General features: G+C 39.2%; 1 protein-coding gene and 1 long non-coding RNA gene across 3 annotated transcripts in view; one reads left to right on the top strand and one right to left on the bottom strand.

Annotated features, from left to right (window-relative positions):
- The window catches only part of PKHD1 (PKHD1 ciliary IPT domain containing fibrocystin/polyductin), a 414,808-nt gene that overhangs the window by 353,120 nt on the left and 36,608 nt on the right, over nucleotides 1-25,080 (top strand). Inside the window, exons 60-61 of one of the 2 annotated variants that reach the window (XR_011529807.1) lie at nucleotides 16,080-16,175; nucleotides 21,196-21,327. Coding sequence is in view for 1 of the 2 variants with exons in the window: in XM_070584791.1 (XP_070440892.1) it covers nucleotides 21,196-22,210 (1,015 nt within the window). In the remaining variant the exon portion in view is untranslated. Of the gene's footprint in view, nucleotides 1-16,079; nucleotides 16,176-21,195; nucleotides 22,211-25,080 lie in introns of those variants that run through there. The other variant, XM_070584791.1, reaches the window with a different exon arrangement.
- On the bottom strand, nucleotides 892-15,984 carry LOC139077361 (uncharacterized). The gene is made up of 3 exons (XR_011529808.1): nucleotides 15,839-15,984; nucleotides 1,966-2,098; nucleotides 892-1,077 (listed from the first exon to the last, which is right to left on the bottom strand). It is a non-coding gene; the product is annotated as an uncharacterized lncRNA (long non-coding RNA).

The following is a 25,080-nucleotide window of genomic DNA, read 5'->3' as shown; positions in this document are numbered from 1 at the left end:
AAGAAGTCCAGCTTCTGGTGCGTTTTAAAGATCACCAAGTCTAATTCTCTTAACATATAAAGTAGAAGGGCAATCATCCTTCTTTACAAGGAGAGCATGAATCAATGGTTCAAAAGGCTTTTCACCCTGAATCTCTAGAGCCTTTCCAAATTCTGGCTAGGTAAGATTTAGGTGTTGTCAGCCAAAGCTGCCATCCATCTGGGGCAATTCTTTCAGTTTTAGAGTAAATTATAAAATGATTCTTGTTAGCCAGTGATTATGATTTTCAACTTTAGAGTAAATTCCAGAATGAATTTTGCCAGCCAGTGATCAGCACAGAGTGTTAGAAAGATCTTTCTAGAAGCTTAGAAAGTATCAGATGTGGATTGGTGAAATGGAATTTGGAGGGAATTCTGGATAATGGAATCTGGATGGAATTCTGGTTATGTGAACATGGGAAGCTCACATAGTGCTATTGAGGCAGGAGTTGGCATAGCAGATGTAGTGGTGTTTGTCTGACAGTGTTTTGTTGAGGTTCTGCTGTACATACAACCCCTAACCCCAATAGATTGCTAATCTCTCACAACACTTTTCCTACTGAGTCCTTACACGGCCACATAATCTTCCCTAAGACAATACTTAGGTGGCCACTGCCACAGATGGAAACCAGCCCTTGAAGTGAAACATTTTTGCCGTTTTGGGTTAGCTAGAACAAAGAAGTTGCTTTGGACAATAGTGAGGGGATGTTTGCACAGAGTACAGGGCAGCAACTGGGAAAGGATCTTGGGTTATAAGGTGAACCATGCACCTACAGGTTGATGTAAATGCAGAGTAGGACCTCTGGATGGTGCGATAACAAAGTGAACAGCCTTGGAAGCATTGGGAGACAAGAAGAACAATTTTCGCATTTCATAGGAGTAGTAAAAATGATTCTTCTCTTTTATTCCTTCTTTACCTCATTTCATAATATGAGAACAAGTATGCACTCAATGAAATTAACAGTGGGAAAATTTAAAACAAATAAAAGGAAATACTTCTACTCTTAGCGTATAATCAGTCTATAGTCTTTTCTGCTGAGGAAGGTCAGGAAGTCAAATGCTGAAGAAGAAAAGAAAAGAGAGAATAATCTGGTTAATTTTATGACCAATAATAACATTGTAATTGTGCCCTAAGATAAGCATAATGAAGTTGAAGCTTTGGGGCATAAAATGATCATCTCAGAGGACAGGAAGGAATTCTCCCACTCTTACCTCTAACAATTTGAATGGCACCAAAGAATTGGCCAGATGAATTATGGGGTGTGATATTTTTCCCAGGAGGCAGCTCCTATTAACCTGGCAAACCATTCTTGAAAGACCAGTGGCTAGTTTTATCTGGAAAATCCTGTATTTCAACGGAAATCAGCCTTGAATCCAAGCAAAAAGAATTTTGTAGTTGGTGGAATGATACACTCCCCAATGATGGATACGGTCTAATTTTGCTTTTGACCCTGTGTGTGAATTTCTCTAAACATAATATTCATATAACTAACTTAGTGTATCATAATGGATGGAAATTGGCCTTTGACACAGAGCAGGTCCAATGGAAAGCACATGAGCTGTCCCTTAGGAATTATAAACATGCTCTTGCCCTTTTGCCAAACTTTTTTCAAAGTTCAAACCAGCTGCTTGTAGCTTCTGAGTTTCTTTCTTGGCATGCGTATGCTGCTTGAGCTCTTGTATTCCAGACCTCAGTGAAGCTCTGAATCCTTAGCTACCTTTGGCAGGACATTTGGCCTTTCCTCTTAATATTGCTTCTAAACCAACTGGGACCTTAGCCTTGTTTGTTTTTTGCCTCTGTGTACTTATTCACTTTTTAAATTTACTTCATTTACTTATGTAAAACATGGATATTGTGTGAGGCAAATAATTAACTCCAGTTAACAGATAACTCCCAAATCTTAATTGTGTTTAACAAAAGGAAAAACTTTTTTTTTTTTTCACTTACATCTAAGCCTGGAGGAGATTGAGTGGTTTTCCTGGCGGCTGTGCTCCTGGTGGTGACTCAGGGATCCAGCCTGCCTCTAAAGTCTTGCTTTGCCATTTTGGAGTCTTTCAAGTCCAGCTTTAAGGCCAATTTCCTTATTTGGAAAATGGAAGCAATAAAAACATACCTCTCAGTTAGTCACGATGATTGAGTAAAGTAAGATGAATGACTCTCAGCATACACATAGTATGCTGAACTAAATCAGGAAATTTTGATGTTTCTTCCCGCTGACTGTGTATATGAGGCTCCGATGTGAGTGTACGGGAGAGGAGGGAGATGTGCTCAGATGAGTAAGGTTGACACCTGTACTCAAAGTGCTCGTGAGCTCACTGTCTATAAAATAGGAGGCAAATTCGTTACTAGAAACTTTGCTCTAAGTAAGTTCCAAGTTCCTCTCTTTTTAGTTTTAGATATCATTTCCACAAATCTAGATAACTATTAGGATAATGATAAATGCTCAATAAATAGCATTAAATCAGTGCTTAAAATGTCAGAACTGTACAACGAAGGAACTAGAAAATGAGATTCTTCTCCTGTTTTCCCTCTCCATCAACCACCCTTCCCCCAGAGTTTATAAAAATTCACCACGATAAGATCATGTCTAGGATGACTGTTGATTTCTTGATTCAACGCCAGACTTCATCCAAATTGAAGAGATCATCTTGAAGGATCCTATACGCAGACCATAGTATACAACTGCTTATAATTTTTAAGTCTTATATATGGTTGAGTATAACTAAAATTTTGCTTAGTCAGTTATTCTTTTCCATGTTGAGCCTATATATAGTGTTTGTTGGCGTCTACAGCTATCTATTGCAGTACCTGTTCTTATAGCTCCAAGCACTACTTTGCCTCCCAGTTTGAATAAAGCCTTTGCTATAGTGAGGCATTTTGTCTGAATGTTTGGTGCCAGTTGTACATCTCAGTATTCTTGCTATGTTTTGTTGTTCAAAGTTAAATTCCAAAATGTCTTTAAAACTCCTTCACCAGTTTTCAACAGGAGCCATTGAATTTAAAAGATGACTTGGAAATAGCTTACCTGGGTACCCCTGGCCCAGTATCTTATTTGTAAGAATCCTGGAAAACTATTTGTTCAAATGAGTGAACAGTAGCTGATTAATCTGATCATGATTCCCATCCACTCTCCCCCTGGCTCATATTTATTGCCATCAGTGAGCAAATTGCTTGGGTGGCTGTCTCTTCTTTCAACCCACTTTCCTCTGTCATGTTTCCCAGACATTAGTGCAATTAACTTTTATGCAATCTCCCTGTAGATAAATATCCATGTATATTGCTTTGCATGCATGACAAGGAAACTGAGGTGCGTGGTAGTCTGTCTGTTGTCGAAGGTCAACAAGAGTAGGAAGAAAATAAATTGGAATTGACATCTTCCAACTAATGTCTCCATCCATCAGATCACAGCACTTCTCCTGGCAAGCTTCCCCTTGTCTCTCCCTTCAATGGCTGACACCATGAACATGAACATTATGGTCTCCAACACTTCCTGCTTCCAGAGAGCAGCAGTAGCAGCACCAGGCTGCCACTCAACTTGCCCTCCTGTGAGGCTGAAAGGGACCATGTTGTTTTCTGCCGAAAAATGGACATGTTTCTTTTCCTCTAAAGGAGAAGATCTGAAGGACCAAATGAGCACGTATAAGCCAGCTGTATGCATTTTTCACCCTTATTAAAAGTGCCAAAGCCCAAATGCAAGAATTCATTCTGAAAGATTTCAGCATGCCAATTCTGGGCTTATGGAAAGCTTTTCCCCTAATTACCTCAACAACCTTCTGTGTGTAGTATATTGAGGAAATTTCATCTTTATGTCACAGGGGCAAGGAAGGCAGATTTGCAGAGATTCATGGGACGAGCTTTTCAAAGAGCTTTAACAGAGAAAATCTATTCTCAGGTATTAGAGGAAGCAAATATTGGGAGAAATTATATAAAGAAAATTTATGTTCAGAAAAGAAACTGTTGACAGTTTATTATGTTCAGAAAGCCCAAATGTTGACTGAGAACTCAAACACCTCATGTTCTCATTCTAGATCTCTTCAGGATGAAGAAAAAGAGTCCTCTTATGCTCTTTGTCCCCTTCCCTAAAGCAGGATATATGATATACGTTTAGAGGAAAAGATACATCTGAGAATAGCAAAGCTGTTATCCATGAGAACAGGCTAGATTGTGATGCCAGAACACACAACCTGCAAGTTTCAATAGCTTAAAACAGCAAAGGTTTGTTTCTTCTTTACACTCCTTGTCTATCTCTGGTTGGCAGGGACCAGGGCCGAGAGGTCAGCCTCCATCTTGTACTTCGCTGGTCACTCTGTCACAGACGAACCTAGAACTTTTCAAGGGCTGGCAAACATTTTCAGTAAAGGGCCAGATAGTAAATACTTTCAACTTTGCAGAACATGGAGTTTCTGTCACAATTACTCAACTCTGCTATTATAGTGAAAAAGCAGCATTTACAATAGTTTACAACACATAAGTAAATGAATATGGGCTGTGTGCCAATAAAACTTTATTTACAACAATAGCCAGTGGGCTGAATGTAGCTTATAACCTGTAGTTTGCCAACTCTTTCAATTAAATTGTATGGGCCAAAAGGGACACTTACCTCTGCTCAGTGATTAACGGTTAATGATTCTACTCAACCACTAGAGAATGGGGAAGTACAAGCCTGTCACTTCCCGAGATGAGCCTAGCCTTGTACGTGTTCACACACTTACCTAGAAGATAATGAAGAAATAGCTGGGCACTTATTTTCACAGCTCCACAATACTTGATTAAGCCTACTGGTCTTTTAGAGTTTTTCTACCCCCTCAGTTTCTCTTTAACTCAGAAAAACAGACTTGACAAGGTGGCAGTGTTCATTTGCTATGTAAGAGGCAATAGGAGCGGCCAGTCAATCAAAGAGGACACTGCTCAGCTCTGTGCTTGGTCAGCCTTGGTGGCCGTGTTGTGCATGAATAGCTGGAGTTACTCATCTCATGAAATCTTCACCTTTGGGAATCCCAAGGTGAGTCAGGAAATGCATCCTAGAAGCAGATATTAGGAGAGGATTTGGAAATAGCAAGGGAGGCATTTTGTCAGATGGCCTTCCTCAACAATGAAGTTCTCTAGGGGACAATTACTGAGAAGCTTCCTAGATGTAGCAGTGTAGCCTATACGCAGCGAGCAATGACAAGATAGGGTTTTCAGTTCATTTCACTATAAATGGAGTCTCACTTAAACTTGTTTTATCACAGGACGATGTCACTTTTTGTATATGGTTTTCTAGCAAACCACGCCCTCTCTCCAAATCCCAACCAACCCCATTTTGGCCCCTCCTGGTTCCTCATTATTTTATAAAGTCAAATGGTTCCTTACCTTCAATTGACACACCTCTTTCAAATCTCTTTCAAATTGTATTGGTATTGCTCTAAAGAAAATTTAAATTGTGCATTTATTTGTACACAGTTTAATTCATTAATATTTCTGACTTTTCTCCATAGGAATAGTTTGACGAGATACAGGTAAAGGTATATTTAAGTGAATTTGTCAGTTAGTTAAAACAGAGACACTAGGAATCTGTTGTGTAGCTTGTAGGCTCTCTATACATTGAAATATCTGTTCGTATTGATTATAATCCATGCCTTCTAAAATTTTAAGGTACTTTCTTGCATATTATCACACAAACAAAACACTTCAGTGAACTATTTTAATAGTTAAATTTTAAAAAGAGAAAAACAGATAGCAAACATATGCCTGGGCTAAGATCTGTTAGTTGGTGATAGCTTCCTCAGGAAAAAAAAAAATAAGAGTGAAAATAACCTACATCTAAAAGAATATTTCCAAGGTCCACATGATATTTTTATTTAAAGTAGGGCTGTGCAATACTTTGAAATTAATTGTAATTGGCTTAAATGAAGGTGCTATTATGGTTTTCCCTCAAAAGAGTTTAATTTCATTTTCCAGACTAGCTGCCAATATCAAGCTATCATAGACAAGAGCTCTAGCGTTTCTAAAGAGACTATATTACCCAAGTTTCTTTGTTTGGCACAATAACAACAACAACACTTATTATGTCCTGGGCACTATTCTGAGCCTTTTAAAATAGGTTTAGTTGAGCTTGGTACCATCCCAATTTTTTTCCCACTTACAAATGGGGAAATTGAGGCACAGGGAAGTTAAGTTACTTGCCTAAGATCACAAGAGAGTAAGTAGCAGGGCCAGGATTTGAACTGAAATCCTGCATCAAAGTCCATACAAATAACCAGAGTCCATAAGAATAACCACCGTGCTATAACACCTTTCACAGCTGGGACAGTGGGACTGGCATGCAGATGCTAGTGAAGGAGCAGAAAACTTTAAAGACTTATAAACACCCAATTCGTATAATCGAGGAAAATCTATGCTTTTTTGTGCTTATCTAAATTGACCACAGATCCACCAAACATGGGCAACTTCATTTTCCTGGCACCTTGGAGATACAGGAAAATGCTAACTCTGTTTCCATCAGCAACTGTGTAGTGTAGAGACCTTTCTTTCTGGAATAAAGGAAAATGTGAAAGAAAAGGAAGCGCATATAAGCTTCAGGTTGCTTTCAACACGATATCAGCTCATCGGGTCATTGCTACCAGCTCTCCTCTTTCCCACCTGAGCTGTGCTCCTTGGCTTGTCTGCCACAAACTTCCTTGGAAATTCTTTGCTGGACCTGAGTTCCCGTCCATGACAGTCTGGCCTTCCAAAGAAGATTAATATAAAATATCAGTCAAAGGTTTTGTATTCCCAGCCCAGAGCTTTATCTCAAAAGAAAAGGGGGAAATTTGTCTCTTGTGAGTCATGGGCATTGAATTGCTGGGAACATTTCACTGCAGGGTGAGTTGGCAAAAATAGTCCTCATGGATTTCAAGTTTATTTGACTAATTCTTTCACCACTTGTCAAACGAAACTACTTTTGTTTAGGTAACAAAACAAGCTGTTTCCTCTGCCGTGTCTCCAGTGAGTTGTATAGGCACTTGTGGCGAACACACATTACTGCTAACTGTTATGATGTTTGCTGTCAAATTCATTTATTTATACAACTGCTGTAAAAAGCCCGAGGCCCATAAGCAGCCATGAAAGATTTCAGAGTCATGGTGTGGGGTCATGAGAGGGAAAAGAAAGTCTCCACTCGTTATGAGAAAGGAACTGACACAGGAAATGGTCACATATGGCGCAGATTTATTGTGTCCGGGGCTTCCCATTCAAATCTCATTACAGCCACAGCTCAGAGCTGAACATGGCACAGTCACATTCATTTTAGTTTTGGCGTCCAACAGAATTACGCTGCAGCTTCAAACTGAGGGCCGGAGAGGTGATGAGTTTATCATTCTGGGGAAAGAGCGCATCTGAATTGTATTTGTAAAGAATGCAGCCGGTTGCCCCTATCTTTAATCTAACCCATGCACATCCCTTTGTGGGAAGCTGGCAGGCGAAGTTTGCTCGCCAAAGAGAAATAGGAGGGTGGAGAGAAAGAGTGGAGCGGGGGTGGAGAGTATTCCAAAAGAAATGAAGGGAAAAGTTAAGATTAGATGAAAAGAAGAAACCATTCTGAATTTTGCAAGTTTTTATTTATTTTTTGATTAGTGGAAAAAATAGGTGTCCTCATTGTAGATAGTTGTGTGCATGCATGTGCCCACACATATGTATGTATGTATGTGTGTCTTTCTTTCTTGCACATATTTTCTAAAAGCATAGATTCTTATGTCCACGTTTTAGCATTTTCTTCCCCTGCAACTTGTCCCTTTCAACATTGTTTATTATGAGTGCTTGCAACACTTACAGGTGCTGTTTCAGACTATGAGGCAAATGTTATTTGTTTGAGACAAAGATAGTGCCAAAAAAGGAAAGAGTGAGAAATATTTTTAAAATACTCCTTTTATGATTATAGTGAATGTAATAGCTTTTATTTATTAGCACGTGTTTGTTCCTGACTCTGGACATATATCTTCTCATTTAATCCTGTCCATCAGCCTATGGATTGGGTACTATTCTCGATCTCTTTTGCAAATGAGTGGACCACGTCAGAGAGAGAACTGATTTGCCTGTGGTTTTGCAACTAGAAAGTGGCAGAGCCAGGACACAATGCAAATCTCTCTGAGTCAAAAACCTGATCTCTCACCCGCTAAGCTGTACTTCCTGAACTTCCATTTGAGTTGGCTGTTTTCAATGTAGTATTCGGAGAATAGAAGGCGTAATTGAGACCATACCCAGAGATGTTTGCAGGTCAAATCATACTACAACAAAATAACAAAAGTGCACAAACGTTTTCTAAGCCGCTTATTTCAAGCAAAATATAGATGGTGACATGTCGACTTAGTAAAAGAATACAAACTAGTCTTCTACAATTTATTTGGATGGACTTTCATTAATAAAAATAAGGTTTTTTAATTCAAAAAAGGAAAAGTGGTTGATTCAAAAGAAGGGTCTGTATATGACCCCCCCATCTTTATTGTCATTTCATTTCTTACTTTCATCTCCTGATCATTTTTTTCTCTCCCAATAAAGCTTTTATAAAAAAGGAACAGATATTTTAAAATACTCGCCAAGAGAACTTAGTAAAGACAAAAAGGCCTTTCACAGAGGACTTCTAGGCTTCCTTGATGCATGTAATGGTTTGTTTTATGTGGTTTTCCATTTTTCTCAGATTAGTTTGGAAATGTATTCCCATGGAAAATAGATGAAACTTCAAGAATTTTTGTGAGACTGCGCATAAAATTGTCACAGATCCTCTACCCTGTGGCTCCTGGAGTTCACTGGTCCAGCGTGTCTGTGCACAGGTGTGTTCCCCATCTAGCAGCGCCCGGTTCCTGTGCAGTGTCCTCAGTCCTTTAGAGCCACCTTCACACTTGGAGATCTCTTTTCTACCGTCTCTTGACTCTAAGCGTTGGAGGCCACTTCCCCACCTCCATCACCAGCTGTTAGTGTGCTGTCTTCCTCACCACGAGCCATGCCAGAGGAGACCGTGCTCCTGAGTGCCACTGGCTAACAAATAACCAAAGTCAACCTGGAAATGCCTTAATTTTGAAGCTCCAGGACCTAAACTTTGAATATATTGAATTTTTCAATTTAATGAACTTTAAGTATCTCAAATTATGTTTTCTTGTAATACTAACTATCTGTGTGTACAGGTATATGTGCAAGCATATCTACTTTACCTCTATCTTTTCATTTTTTTTTTTTTTTTTTGCTGAGGAAGATTCACCCTGAGCTAACATCTGCTGCCAATCTTCCTCTTTTTGTATGTGAGCCACCACCACAGCATGGCCACTGACAGACGAGTGGTGTAGGTCAACACCTGGGAACTGAACCCGGGCTATTGAAGTGGAGCATGCTGAACTTAACCACTAGGCCACTGTGGCTGGCCCTACTTTATTTCTTTTATAATGGCTAGAACTACCATACTGTGGTCACTCAATAGACTTTAAAAACCTCTAATTCTAGACTTCACAGTAGTGAGGTTGTATTTCTGTCATTTATATTGAATCTACGATGCATAAGAACATCACTCTTAATTTACCTTCACCTTATAAATATAACATGTGCCCATTATTTTTGAAGTTTTAAAACATAATTTTTACCTGGAATATCCCATTCTGAAAAAGTAGACAGTTTTTCTCTATTATTTCTAAAATGACAAAAGTATTTTTCCTTTAATATTTTCTTCCAAGATTTCGTTTACTCCCTTTGTGTATTTAGGAACTCATCTTTGAGATTTTGGAGTTTCCCTTCACACCGCCTGAAGGTCTATGTCAACATGTCTAAATTGGGATAAATTCAGCCTGTCTTCACTTTATTTGATCCGTGGCCATTTATATTTGTTTACTTAGAAATAATGAGGTGTAAATATTGTTTGACAGAGAAGAATTGTAAATGATTTCTTTTCATTTCTTGAAAATAAGAGAATGATTATATATTTTGTTTTTGTCAAAATTTCCTATACTTTACTGTACTGTGAATTGTGGAATCCATCACAAAATGGCTAAAAAAATTATTGAGGGAAATGGTGATGTTAACCTCGAGGAAAAGAAATCGTTAATGTTAATGTATTTCATTCAATTTTAAACATATAAACTTTTCTCTTTTGTTGAAAAGGGGAAGATGGAAGGATTCTATGTGCCTTTGAGTCAAAACATTTATTTTAAAAATACTTTTTTTCTTTCCTCCTGAACCATTTTTCTAAATAAAGGATAGACGTTGTTTCTTTTTTTCTTTTCTTTTAATTTTTTTTCCTAGCAAAGACGACCCCTTTGGCATATTTTCTTTTCAAAAGTGAAATGAGGTGGAAAATCCTCATTTCACGACAGGAAGGACAAATATTGACACAAAGTTAATATTTATTAGAACCCTGGAAGCAACCTGAGTATACACACACACTCACGCCCCTTCTCCTCTTTCTTCTCCTCCGCTAGAAGGACCTAACTCACCACCGTTCTTGGATTTTGGGTCTATGGTTTCCAACCTAGGGAAAGGTGGACAGGGCATGTTGGATGTCTAGGATATTTTAGGATGTTGAAGTGTACACAGAGCAAATGCTCATGTGCACAGACACACACACAAATACAACCTGCTTGATCCAATTTCCCCCATTTAGAGAAGAGCTTCTGGACTTCATCACTGTTCTTGCCCATCTTGAATGCAACAGCAGATGCCAAGCCAATACTCACTGGTCACTCTGCATTTATTAAGTGCTGTCCACTTTTGCCTTTTTGAGACAAATGCCCCCGGGTGACTGGGCGGCTGCCCTTGACAGGCTGTGTCACTTATCTATTCACATTGATTATGAAAGTCAGCTGTGGCCAGACCTTGCTTTTTTTCCTCTTCTCTCAGCCCCTCTTACAAGCACCCCTGCCTGGATTTTCATGAGGAAATAATCAGATTAGGCCTTTCACGGTGAGTTCACATGGAGTTCTCTTTCTCCACTGGGCTACTAACCGAATAAACGTGTTTAGTGGTAAATTGTAAATGACATTATGATTACCAAAGCCAGCATGGGTTTCATTTAGAAGTGATCAGAATTGCAGACCACAAAAATTGTGACTGGCAGATAAGGCCATTTGGAGAAGTGGGAAAAGAAAAGTCAAAAACAAGTGAGAAAGATAATCATTACTCAAAACTAAACCTTCCCCAGCTGAGAGAAGTGGGAGGGAAAGGAATCCAGGGGAAGAAAACATAGATCGCTATTTAGAAGGGAAGCTAGACCGTCACTGGGGCTTCTGCCAGCTGTGGCCAGGAGAGTGACGATGCCATCTGTCTGGGTGCATGCAGAGCTCTGTTTTAAGCAGTAAATGTGTACTTGCTCCCACAACTGGGAACTACACCCATCTAGCAGCTGTGGACCCCCAATGCATTGCTTCCATGTGCTTTATTCTTGCCTGACACCAAAATTAAATACTAGGATCGATTAACTCTGAAGAGGAAATAGGAAAATGGATGGTAAGATACCAAGAAACCACCTTATCTCTTAGTCATTGGCGAGTTCTGGAGAAATAAAAATAAAATTTCTTATTCATGAACACCAGGATTCCAAGTTTGGCTATAAAACTGAATAGTTAATGTGACTTGCTGATTATCTTTAGGCTACTGCGTTTGTTATATTTGTGGCTATATGGTTATACTTCTGGGATAGTATGCTAAAATACTCAAAAGGCCAAATGGCAACATAAAAAAGCAAATGGGGGGCCGGCCCGCCGGAGCAGCAAAGTTCACACATTGCGCTTCAGCGGCCCGGGGTTCACCGGTTCAGATCCCAGGTGTGGACCTACACACTGATTATCATGCCATGCTGTGGCAGGCATCCCACATATAAAATAGAGGAAGATGGGCACAGATGTTAGCTCAGGGCTAGTCTTCCACAAAAAAAAAAAAAGTAAAAAAGCAAATGGACTCTCAACGAATATGTGATTTGAGGAATAACCAAAAACCTCTCCTTGAGTTCCGGTCAGTAGATTGTGTGGGGAGGACTCCTGATTATTACAGCGCCTCTCTCACAGGTGTTACTCATCACAGCTGGCCCTACCTCTAAATACGATCCCCAAATGAAGCTCTTAGATTACATTTCATTTTGCCAGAGGCAGAGGTGGATATCTAGAAGTTTGCTTTTCTCTTCCTCCTTTTCCTCATTAACAAGTAATTATGTGAGTCAAAAATCCTGTGAGTCAATTTTTCTACCTATGAACTAAGGATAATTAAACTTGCCATTAGGAAGTTTCAGGTGAAGAAGGTTAGGGAGGAAGACAGGGAGGGAGGGAGGACCACCAACTTTACAGCTTGAAGACACCTGTGTCGTGAGGTCAAGTCTTCCTCTTTGCTGCTCTAATTCTTATCCCGTTTTGTCACCCCTCCAGGCTCCACTCCCATTATACAGACTTCCTCTCAGACATTTCTGTACCTGGAGCTGTCCTAAGCAACCATTACATATTAGTTAAAACCACCATGGGATGACCACCATCTGGCCACCAAGACCTGTTTAAGCAGTAACCACAGTCCTCCATTGACAAACCCTGTGTGAACCCCTCAGGACCCCTCTGATAGTCTCATTGCCACAGGCTGTGACAGTGGTGTTTTGTTAACATCCCTGCTTGCCTCAGTCGCTACCACAAGTCTGCCACACAGTGTCTTCTATCTCCAGAATACACATCTCTTTCCTGATTTATCCATGGGCTCATCCAACCTTTTACTCCCTTCCTCCAGAGCTCGCTCCTGGGCTGTGTGGAACTCTGAAGTTGGAATCAGCGCACTCCTCTCTATGTTCACTGGGCATTCTTTAACCCTTTGACCTCAGCTGAAAGCTAGCCATCTTCTAAAGATGTCACTCCCTTTAAAGCCTCTCTATGTCACACCCTCAAACTCTGAGGTTCCTCCGCATTTCTGTGTTGTTCCCGTGCTCTTTGTCTCGTCCCTTAAGTGAAAACCCCTGTTCTCCGTGGCTGCTGCCATCTGGCTCGCTACCTGCTCTCTCTACTTGACGTGTCTTATATGCGCATCCTGGCATTGCGTTTCACTCCCTGAAGGCCTTAGAAACTAGCCCACTGTTTTCACTCTGCCATGACTGATCCAGGGGAGTAACTCATCCGAAACCTTCACTGCTGTGGAAATAAACAAAGACCACCCAAATGGGAACAAGCACAGCCTGCTTATTCTGTATTTGCCATAGCGAGGGATTTGGCCACCATCCCTTGTGTTTGCCAGAGACTCAGGCAGACAGAGAGTGGGAAAGCTCTATAGTGGAAAAAAGGGAAAACTTCAGGAATAGCCTGATTGGAGGCTATTGGCACGGGGAAGCTGGAGGCAGGCTAACTAGAAATGGGGCATCCTGTTTGATTGGTTAGAGGCACATATTTGGCTTTCTCTGGTTGGTCCTAAGTTGGAAATGGGGGAGAAAACTAGGGGAACTGGCAGTTATTAATCAAGTACTGGCTGTTTGGGACTGATTATTTCAGGGTTATTGTTTGGTCATCCTGGACTGGTTGCTGCAGATAATGGGCTGGCTCCTTGGCTTGATATCTGCAGATTGTGGGTTAGAGTTCTGTTTTTTTGATGAGGAAGATTGGCCCTGAGCTAACATCTGTTGCCAATCTTCCACTTTTTGATGGGGAAGATTGTTGCTCAGCTAACATCTGTGTCAATTGTCCTCTATTTTGTATGTGGGATGCCACTACAGCATGGCTTGTAGTTCTACGCCTGGGACCAGAACCCGTGAACTCCAGGCCACTGAAGCAGATTGCACAAACTTAACTACTTTGACACCAGGCCAGCCCATAGAGTTCTATTTTTCATATGCTCTAACCATTGTGTGTTTGTATATTCAGTCTCTCACTGCATAACTCATCTTCAGGGTTTCTCTAGGAGGACACTTGGCACAGAGAAAGTCTTCAATAAATGCTAGTTGTTGTTGGTATTTTTTTGAAGTATGCTTTTTTCTCATTCTACCTTACCACTCATTGACACAGTCACAGCATTGAAATTGTCATCACCACCAACTTTCAAAATCATAAACTCAAGTATCCTACTCTAAGACCATGACTCGTATCCTTGCAGCTTACTTGCTCAAGAGCCCTTTCCTTGTGACATTAAATCCATTGCCACGTGCCTTTTTTTGACTCATAAGTACCCCTCCACTTCATTTCTCTCCTTAGGCGGCTGAGCTGTGCTATGCTTCATTACATTAGTTCTTTGCAAATATCTTTAATACCTGTGACCCTCTGTCCCTTCTTCTCAATCACAGGCGGAAACCCAATCTTCAATGAACCAGCCATCCTATTTGTCCACGCCATCTTACTAAGTATGTCCAAGGCATTTGTTCCTCCACTCTCCACAACACAGGCTGACGTACTGTGAAAGTGATAAGGTTTAGGTTTCAGGGCCTTTACTTACATAGGCCACTTCCAAGACACCAGAAGGAATGCTAGCAATGTGTTTGCATGGCCCTATGGTTTTGTAAAATATGCAAAACTGAGATATTTTTATTAAAATTTAAGATAGTACTCTCTTTTCACTCTAATTCTCCTTTCTCCTAAGTACTATGGGGTTGGGTGACAATGGAGTAGCTGTACATGCTTAACGTCTACCTAAGGGGAAGTTGAGTTATATATACATTTAACGGGTTTAATCGGTTGTTGTTTCTGTGGTTCACAATCACTTCTTTGTAAAGTTCTTACTAGCCATCCATGTCAACTTGCCCATGTTGTGACACACAGGAGCCAGACTCTAGGTGACACTGTGATATGACTGTATCCTCAGGCGTGAGAAGAAAGCGAAGGGTGGAGAAGTACGGTTTTGAGTGACAGTGCCATAAAAGTCACTCTAGAAATTTATTCAAATATTACGGCTCATACATGAGGAAAGCTTTCTAGGAAATTTCTCACATTTGACAATGATTCTAAATATTTATACATTACCAGTCATGAGTTGTGAAGCTGAGAGGAACTCTTCTAAACTCCCAGGGATGGAAAACAAATGTCAATCATCCAGGCTAAAGGAAAGAGTTATCTTTCTATCTTTTCTATAGAAAATATTACAACATTGTTGTCATCTCAAGAAGCAACACAAAAGTGTGCAACAAAAATATGGGAAAATAGTAATGTACTTGGGGGGCCGGCCCTGTCGCCGAGTGGTTAAGGTCGTGCACTCTGTTTCTGCAGCACAAGGTTCACTGATTCAGACCCTGGGCGTGGACCTAGCACTGCTCATCAAGCCATGCTGTGGCAGCATCCCACACAGCACAACTAGAAGGACCTACAACTAGAATACGCAGCTATGTAGCAGGGCTTTGGGGAAAGAAAGAAAGAAAAAAAAGAGGAAGATTGGTAACAGATGTTAGCTCAGGGCCAATCTTCCTCACCAAAAAACCCCCAAAAACAAACAAAAAACACTACAATTTGGTCCAAAGACACCTTTAAAAACAAAAAAGGTAATGTGTTGGGTAATTAATTAATAATGTGACTTTTCCCTGGAATTTATCATGTTTATGGTATTTATGAGGTTTAAATTTATAATTGTGTTGTGCTTTTTTTCTCACTTTTAACTAATGTTTACTCACTCTATTCCTAATTTTGAATTCATAATTTTGTATCTACTTTTATAGAATGGTTCCCCAACAGTCTATAAACACTAAAATCCAGAAAGACTGGGTTCACCCCTTTTGCACAAAAATGGCTTCACATGATTTTCTCAATCTGCAAACATTCCACCCCTCTCTCTCCCCTCGTCCCAACCTCCAACACACACCTCACCCTTAGCTTTCAGTTGATGACCTCGCTCTGCCCCACATGTCCCAGCAGCTGAGTGCCTTGAATCTCCCAGCCCCTTTTACCTGCACAAACGCTTTCTGGCCTCCGTCCTGCTCCAGGAGTGATGGAGACTTCGACCTGTCCGATCCCACCTGCTTTCAAAGGGCTCTGCACTCTGTTCTCGCTTAGCCTCACAAGGAGTTTGCTCTGTCATTCATCCACCTCCTCTGAGTAATTAATTAATCTCTCCCTTTTTATAGGTTCTGTCTTATCTGCAGAATTTCAGCTTGTGTCTAAACACAGCAATCTGACTTTTTTTTCTAGTACATTTCATGAAGCTCCGAATTATCGTGGTGATGCATTAGCTGCTTTTCACAATCTCCTCTTGGATGCCAGACTGATTTACTTCAAAAAAATTAGGTATTAATTGTTTTAAAAGAACATACCTTTCAGCTCACATAGGGCATTTCCTTTGTATAGAATCCTTATTGTCAAAACTCTAAGGCAGAAAATTCCTGTTCGTGTAAGCTTGTACTCCCAGAGATGACTATGTAACTGTTAGGTGGAATTATTTTGTTTTTGTTTTTTGTCTGTTTTAACTTCCTCTATAAAAGAAGGATTTTCTAGTTAACTATAATAATGTATCCACTATGTAAATCATTGTTTCCCCAGTGGGTAAATGCTACTTGTCTGCAGCTTTATCTCCATTACAAAGAAGCTGAGGCAGCCACATCCCAATCATCACTCTCAAACTGCTACCCAAGAAACTTCAGCTCCGACTTAGAGAGACACTGTATCTTTCATAAGCCTGGATAGCCTTAAAATATAATTAATACATTATTTATTACAGATTTTTTTTGCACAGCGTTATTCCTAGGATAGCAAATTGTAAAGACTGTATGGTTTTGGAGACAAAGTGTGCTGTTTGTTTTATATTTTTGTCAAGAAGAACTGAACCAAAGTAATTTAAATATTCTTTATGCTTACACTGGATCAGATGGGCATGTCCTCCATTTTATGGGGATGTAGGAGGGAAGCCATGGGGAGAATATTTTATAATTACCAATGCTTCATGAAACTCTTTTTACTTAAGTTAGGAGATACTAATTATTGACTTCATGAAGGTCATCGTAGTAAGTCTCCAACCAAATGTCTCAGAAATCAGAATGCATGTGTTCCTTTCATAGTAAAATGTTTATGCATAGAGCTTCAAAACATGAAAAAGGAATACATTAGGAATAAAAACAATGCATGTAATTGGCATGGTACTAGTTACTCTGAAATCAGGAAGGTAACTGACTAAATTTAAACAAGCAGGTAATTGACACATATTTGAGTAGCCATATGTGCCTGGCATTTAACCCTTAATCACATCACAGTGCTTAGTAATAACAAAATAATAACAAAAACAATAATAACCAACTCCTTATCATTGAAGAGAGAGTTGATATAGTTAGTAACAAAATATTCTACGGTTAGAGGTTAAGCAAGCACAAGGAATCCCAGTAAATGTTTATTGGATTTCTTGTCTCAGTCTCTAGGGTTTATAATCCAACTCATACAAAATTCCAACAGGTTATGAAGATTTGAGAGTGACTTTTCATACTCATCTATCACCTTATTCCTGAGCTTGCTCGTGGGCACTGGGCCTGTCCTAGGTTCCAGAGTGGACATGTGCTCTGCAACACGTATATTCAGCAGGAACTGTGCTCTCAAACTCTCACATTCAAACCTTCTCTGACCCTTCCTGCTTCAAACCCTTCAATCCTTCCTCCTTCAATTCTCCCTCTTGAGATCCTGTCTCCAACATGGGTAGTCAGTCATACTCTGCTCCGTCCAATCTCATTGCTGAATAAGAGAATAGGAAGCATTAGATCCTGAAGGCAGAGATGTCCTGGAGGTCCAGCATTTTTGTGAGACTATCTTCTGGGGGAATAAATAAAAATATACATATTTATTTTCTGATATTTATTTATTTGTTATGTTAGCTTTGGAAGATACTTGCCATCAGGAATAGAAGTAAAGAAAGAAAAGCCCATGGGGCCGGCCCAGTGGCAGAGTGGTTGAGTTTGTGCCCTCTGCTACAGAGGCCTGTGGTTCATGAGTTCAGAGCCCGGGTGTGGACCTACACACCACTCATCAACCCATGCTGTGGCGGTGTCCCACATACGAAATAGAGGAAGACTGGCACAGATGTTAGCTCATGGACAGTCTTCCTCAGGCAAAAAGAGGAAGGTTGGTAACAGGTGTTAGCTCAGGGCTGACCTTCCTCACAAAAGAAAGAAAGAAAGAAAAAATCACATTCCTGCATATATATTTATTTAGTAAATTAGTGAACTAACAAGACAAAAATGTTTTGCCACAGCAGAATCTTTTCGTGGACAAATCAAGTATGTGATTCAAGAACAGAAGAAAATTCATGTGACTATAATTAGCCATAATTTCAATCTTATGTTTTCATGTGAAACAGTTGGATTTCTCGCAGTATTTAGTTTTCATTCATTAACATCAATTCAGGGGACAATTCTCACAATAACCTTTTGTAATGTACTCTGTTATTGTTGTGATGACTTGGTTTAAAATGTATTCCAGCTATAGAATAATAATCTTATAGCTAGACACCTGGCAAAGAATAGATAAAAATTATTTGACAAACAGGAGTTTCGAAAAGATCAATATGTATCAATCAAGTAATACACAGTAAGGAGCATCTACTGTGTTTTAGATAGTGTGTTAAGCCCTGTGGTAATTTAAATATGAGATATAGTACCTGGCCTTGAAAAATAATCTCTTAAGGACAGCCTACTAAGTTTATGTAATTTATCAAAGTACGTATAGTTACTTAAAAGCAGAGACTGAGAATCACATCAACTAAGAGAATGATTATTTTATTTAGGGAGAGTTCCAAGAATTTAGCAATCTGTAGAGGTGACTTTAAAAGACATTGTATGTCCTGGATGAGAAGCAAGAAGAGCAAAGTCAGGGATCTATAAAACTGGGTGGAATATGAATGATTAATCAATGGCATCAACATGACTGGAAAAAAGTATGTAAAAAGAAGGAGAGGGAGCTGTAGAGTTTAGAAAAGAGGAACCAGTGTGATTCAAGGATTTTCCACGAGGGAAGGCCACCTAACTATCTCATTTGAAAAGGCTATACCTGCAGTAGAGGTTGGTGCATCAGGATCTCGAAGCACAATTTCCGTGGCTATTAAGATCAATTAATTCCTTTCATACGGTTTCCATGTTTTGAAGACAATTCTTTTTTTTTTCTTTTTTTTTCCTGCTTTATCTCCCCAAACCCCCCCTGTACACAGTTGTATATCTTAGTTGCAGGTCCTTCTAGTTGTGGGATGTGGGACGTCACCTCAACGTGGCCTGACGAGTGGTGCCATGTCCGCGCCCAGGATCGAATCCTGGGCCGCTGCAGCGGAGCGTGCGAACTTAACCACTCGGCCACGGAGCCCACCCTGAAGACAATTCTTGATTTAACAATAGCACTTCCATATTACATGACCATAGGGAGAAAGACACTATGTAAAAGTGACCATTTTTTAATATTTGATAATTAAATCTCTGTTTAAATTAATAACAGTATTCAATTTACTGAATTAAATTTCTTTAAGAGACAGAGCACTTCAAATTTTCTATTTTTATCTTGTGTCAGTTTTCAAGGAATTTGTCTATTTCATCTAAGTCATTGAACGTGTGGGCATAAAGTTCGTTTGTAACAGTTTCTTTACCTTGGTCTGTAGAATCTGCAGGAATAATCCTTCTTTCATTCCTGAAATCGAGGATTTGTGCTTTTTCTTTTTATCTTGATCAGTCTAGTGAGGGGTTAATCAATTTGTCAATATTTTCCAGGAATCACGTTTTAGCTTTTTTCACTTTCTCTAGGTTTTTGTTTGTTTTCTATTTTATTGATTTCTACTGTTATATTTATTATTTCCTTGCTTCTACTTACTTTGCATTTGCTTTGTTCTTTTTCTAAATTCGTAAGGTAGTACCGGAAGGCATTGCAATCAGATAATTCTTTTCTTGTAATTTAAGCATTTAACATTATCAATTTCCTTCAAAGCACTGTTTTCACTGCATGCCACAAATTTTGATAATGCTAAAATTTCATTATCATTCAGTTTGAAATATTTTACAATATAGCTTGTAATTCTGACCATTATTATTGTTGATATTATTGTTGAGGCTCAAGTAAACCATGAGCCCTACTCCTGAAGCAACATTTTGGTAATTAAATGTATTTTTATCATAGGAGCTTTGGTGCAGTTTCCTAATCATATCATATGGAAGGAAGGATGTAGGAGGAGGATAGATCATGTTCAAATGTAGTACATCCTGCATTCGTAACAGTTCAATTTTTTATTCTTCCAATTCTTAAGTTGCTTTAATGAACTAGTACTAAGCAAATTAAAATATCCAGAAAACAATACAAGCCAATTTTGTGAATATCAATTTTAAATCAATGGAACTCTTTCTTTTTTGGAAGGTAAAATATTCCTGTGGATTCAGAACAAGCACTACTCCAGGCTCATAGATAGGAGGATTGGGAATAATGGATTGGGAATACTGGATAACGCTGTTTCTTTAAGTGTTTTCATTAGCTCCCATCATCCTCAACTTGGGCTCTATTTAATGTCACAACTCCTCAAATTACTACTGTCTTCTTTTCCCCTTCTTCTATTTCTTTCATTTTCATGTTTAGAAAAAAAGAAAGCATGAGGGGCTGGCCCCATAGTTGAGTGGTTGGGTCTGCATGCTCTGCTTTGGTGGCCCAGGGTTTCGCTGGTTCGGATCCTGGGTGGAGACACGGCACCACTCATCAGGCCATGTTGAGACGGCATCCCACATAGCACAACCAGAAGGACCTACAACTAGAATATACAACTATGTACTGGGGGCCTTTGGGAAAAAGAATAAAAAAGAAAAGAGAAAGCTTGAGAAAAAAATTATATAGTCTGACATCCAAACTCTTTCACAATCTGGTCACAATATATCGCTTTATTTTTAATATATCTTCATAAATTCTCTGTTCCAGCCCCTCAATCTACTTCTTTTCCCATTGACTCGAATATTATTACCGCCTCCTCTCATATCCTTTTTCCATTATGGAGGCCTTAATTCTTCTTCTTTTTTCCTAATTATTTTACTCATTCAATATGTTTTACACTTAGCTATTGCATCCATCATTAATTTTAAATAGGATATATTATGTAAGATATACATTTAAATTATATTAAACGGGTGTTATTTATTGTATGTATCTTTCCACATTTTGCCCCAGACTTCTTGCATTCTCAGTAGCGAGCACACTTAAATGTTGAATAAATATTTCATGAGTTTATAGATGATGATAAGAGCGAGGGATTGCAAATCGTCTTTGAGAGATTGTGGTTCATATGTCTCGTTTATTTTCCTTTATTTTATAGGTACATTTAGAGAAGAGCAGAAATGCGTATACCGACCCCTGATACAAGGCTACATCTGCAAACAGACTGACCAAGTGATCTTAATTCTTGACAATGCTGATGCCACTTGGGCAATGCGCAAGCTATATCCAGTTGTATCTGTGACTAGCGGTTTCGTTGACACCTTTAGTAGTGTAAATGCCAATACTCCCTGCTCTACTTCAGGATCTGTATCTACTTTCTATTCCATTTTACCTACCAGGGAAATCACCAAGGTCTGCTTTGTGGATCAGACTCCTCAAGTTTTGCGTTTTTTTCTATTGGGGAACAAAAGTACTTCCAAGCTTCTCTTAGCTGTATTCTACCATGAACTCCAGAGCCCCCAGGTTTTCTTAGGGGGAAGTTTCATTCCACCCACTCTAGTTCAATCAACTTCCTCATTGCTGGATGAGCCTATTGGTTCCAACTATTTCAGCATCATGGATAACCTCTTATATGTTGTCCTACAAGGAGAGGAGCCCGTTGAAATACTCTCAGATGCTTCCCTTCATTTGGTCCTCACTGTGATGTTTTCAATCCTAGAAAAAGGCTGGGAAGTCATGTTCTTTGAAAGACTAACTGAATTCCTGCAGATTGGCCAAGACCAAATCAGATTTACTCATGAGATGCCTGGCAATGAAGCAACCTTAAAGGCCATTGCTGACAGTAGAACAAAGAGAAAGCGCAATTGCCCAACTGTGACTTGTGCCAATCATTATAGAGCTGGTCGACGTAGACCTCTCATGATAGAAATGAGCTCACATAGGGTCCCACCACCAACCACTACGGAACCTATCTCAAAAGTGATGGTCATTGAAATTGGGGATCTGCCAACAGTAAAGAGCACTGGACCGATTCCATCTTTATCAAGCAACAAACTACAGAATTTGGCTCACCAGATCATCACTGCTCAACAGACTGGACTACTAGAGAATGTTCTGAATATGACTATTGGGGGGTTAATGGTGACTCAATCAAAGGGAGTCATTGGATATGGGTAAGTACTAGTTATAATAACATCCAAATGAGGACTGATTTCTTGGGTGAATATTGCAAATGTCAATCTACTTATGCTGAATCACATAATCTGCCTGCTTCTTAAGATAAGAATAAAACTTAAAAAAGTCATTTATAAACTTACATTCTCAATTTTAAAGTTCTTTATTAAATCCATATTCTTCATGATTATTCTACTTCCTGGGTGGTTGAGGACATTATATTTTGGTACCTCAAGGTGAAAAGCATGTAGAAAGAGATTTTTCTAAAACAACTTGTTTTCTATTCATTTGTTCATTCTTTTATGTACATAATGAATTTAAGCAGTGGGCTAAATTCTGGGTTTACTGAGGTGAAACAGATATGATCTTTGCCTTAAGGGACAAAGTCACTACCTATCACAGTTTCATAGAGCTGTGAGCTAAAACTTGAGTACTGAGGGAGGTGATAATAATTCTGCCTGTAGGGACAGGGGAAGGCACTTAGATTTAGGAAAGTTTTGGAGGCATGACCAGGAGTTTGCTAGGGAAAAACAGTGACCCTGATTGGGTCTTAATCCAGGATTAACTGAGGTATTAACCGAGGATTATCAAGCCCTGTAGAGGATGTCTTTGTCAAATTGTGTGAGGCAGGAACATCACTGCTGCCAGCTATGTTTATGGCACAGACTTGTGTAGGATCTGTGATGTCCTTTGTGCTCTGTTATTCTGACTCTACAAGCTGATATTTTGAAGTCCTCAACCAGGTTTCTGTTCAATACACAATTCATAAATAAATTTATGGGGCTGGCCCCATGGGCAAGTGGTTAAGTTCGCATGCTCCACTTCGGCGGGCCAGGGTTACGCCAGTTCGGATCCTGGGCATGGACCTAGTGCCAATCATCAGGCCATGCTGAGGCAGTGTCCCACATAGCACAACTAGAAGGACCTGCAACTAGAATATACAACTATGTACTAGGGGGCTTTAGGGAGAAGAAGGAGAAGAAGAAGGTAAAAAAAAGGTTGGCAACAGATGTTAGCTTAGGTGCCAATCTTAAAAAAAACAATTTCTCATCACAAGAAAAAAAAATTTTAAAAAAAAGTAAATTTACCTGAATATTTCCCTTCACTTAGTAAATGAAGAAGTATTTGAAGTACACAAGAAGGGAAGGCAAGTTGAAATTACTCTCAATTTTAGAGATTGTGTTAGCCAAGCGATGAGTTGACCAGCCCAAGTTCGTCAAGACTTCTATCATGAGGTCAAGACTCTTCAAGTCCCAAGCTCCACTTTCTAGAAGATGCAAAGGAATGAAAAAGATGCCCCAGACTGAAAGACGATTTGATCTTCTCATAATGCTTAGGAAACATAAATAAAACTAACCATCTCACAAACGCATGCTGTTTGGTTATAGAGGGCTCAAGATGGGCAAACATGGACATTACTTATAAATATGTCACCACCACTGGTGCACATTTTGAGTTGATATTGGGTCTCTGAAATAGGTAAAATTATTTAGATTCTGAGCTATATTACTAGGTACAATTTTACAAATTGATATTCCTTTAGATTATTCTGCCACTGCTTTTTCATCTTATTTATGGTGGTGCTAACAAATAAGCAATTAAGATTCCATGGGTATTAGTTCCTTCTATACAACCATCTCCAATTGATGTGGGCTTCACTATAAAATCAAAAGTAAAAACAAAAAAAGACACCTTTACATTTTGAGGCATATTCGACTAATACGTTGATTGCCTTTTTATACACAGAGCAACATACCCAAATGAAAACTTAGCTAGTGTTTTTGTATCGTATTTTACCTGTCTTTACAATGGAGATAGGTCTTCTTCCATACATGACATTAAGATGTATGGAAGATATGAAAAGAAAGCTCAAACAAGTTTTTCTTTTTTTGGATCCTGGTTGATGTGAAGGGCTTTGGGAATTGTTAGCTTAGAATTTAAAAGTATCCCTAGTTACATGATTGCTCCTAATCTATTAAATCTTGAATATTTTTAACAAGCACCAAACCTTTACCATGTTACTGATGTTATTCTGATATTGTGCATGGTAACACAACAATCAGAAATCTGCAAATCGATGCTGATGCATCTTAGCACATGTTTAAATATATTTTCTTTCCTTTGGCCCAATTTCATTGAGATCCTATTGAGTTGTGATAAGTATATTATATTTATGGGTGACGAGAGAGAAAAAGGGCCAGTCCACTGCTAAATTTCATTTAAATTTTACAGTACTGAGCTTTCCTAATAGGTTATCATTCCAAAATGACTGATTTTTTATATTATATATCAAAAAAGACTCAGTGACTATTTAGCCTTAAACTACAAGGAGAGAAAAGTCAAAGAGTAGAAGCAGTGGAGGTGAGGCAGAGGAAATCGAGCAGAGAGTGGACGCAGCACAAGCTTAGGCACACACACATACATGTGTGGGATATCATTCTATCGTGAAGAAAGGAAACAGCTTCAGAGAAAAGATCATCTTTATTGTCCTCCATCCTTTATAGCCATCAAGTTTTCACTTTTGACTCAGAGGTTTCTGATTTAATGAGAAACTGCTGAGCATGTGTATTATACCATCGATTTTCTGTTGGGATGTCTTATATCCCTCATCTCTCTCTGTTTCTCTAGTATTTTAAGAGAGATTTTCTAGACAAGAGGCCAAAAGCAAATCTTCTGAAGATAAGGAAAGGCTGCTTCTTAAGTATATCTGAATAAGTCTCTGCAGACTGAGAAATGCCATGTCCTAAGGGACTGAATGAGAATTAGCAATGTTTCCCATGGTCCTAAGAATTACTCAGCAGGGTAAACAACCCTGAAGCCCTGTGCAGGCCCCAAGGCTAGTCTTGTTTCTTTCAACTTTGATCAGTGT

This window comes from Equus przewalskii, chromosome 19 (assembly GCF_037783145.1).
Source record: "Equus przewalskii isolate Varuska chromosome 19, EquPr2, whole genome shotgun sequence".
Classification (NCBI taxonomy): Eukaryota; Metazoa; Chordata; class Mammalia; order Perissodactyla; family Equidae; genus Equus; species Equus przewalskii.
The sequence above is the reverse complement of the archived record's forward strand: the minus strand, read 5'-3'. Positions and strand labels throughout refer to the sequence as shown.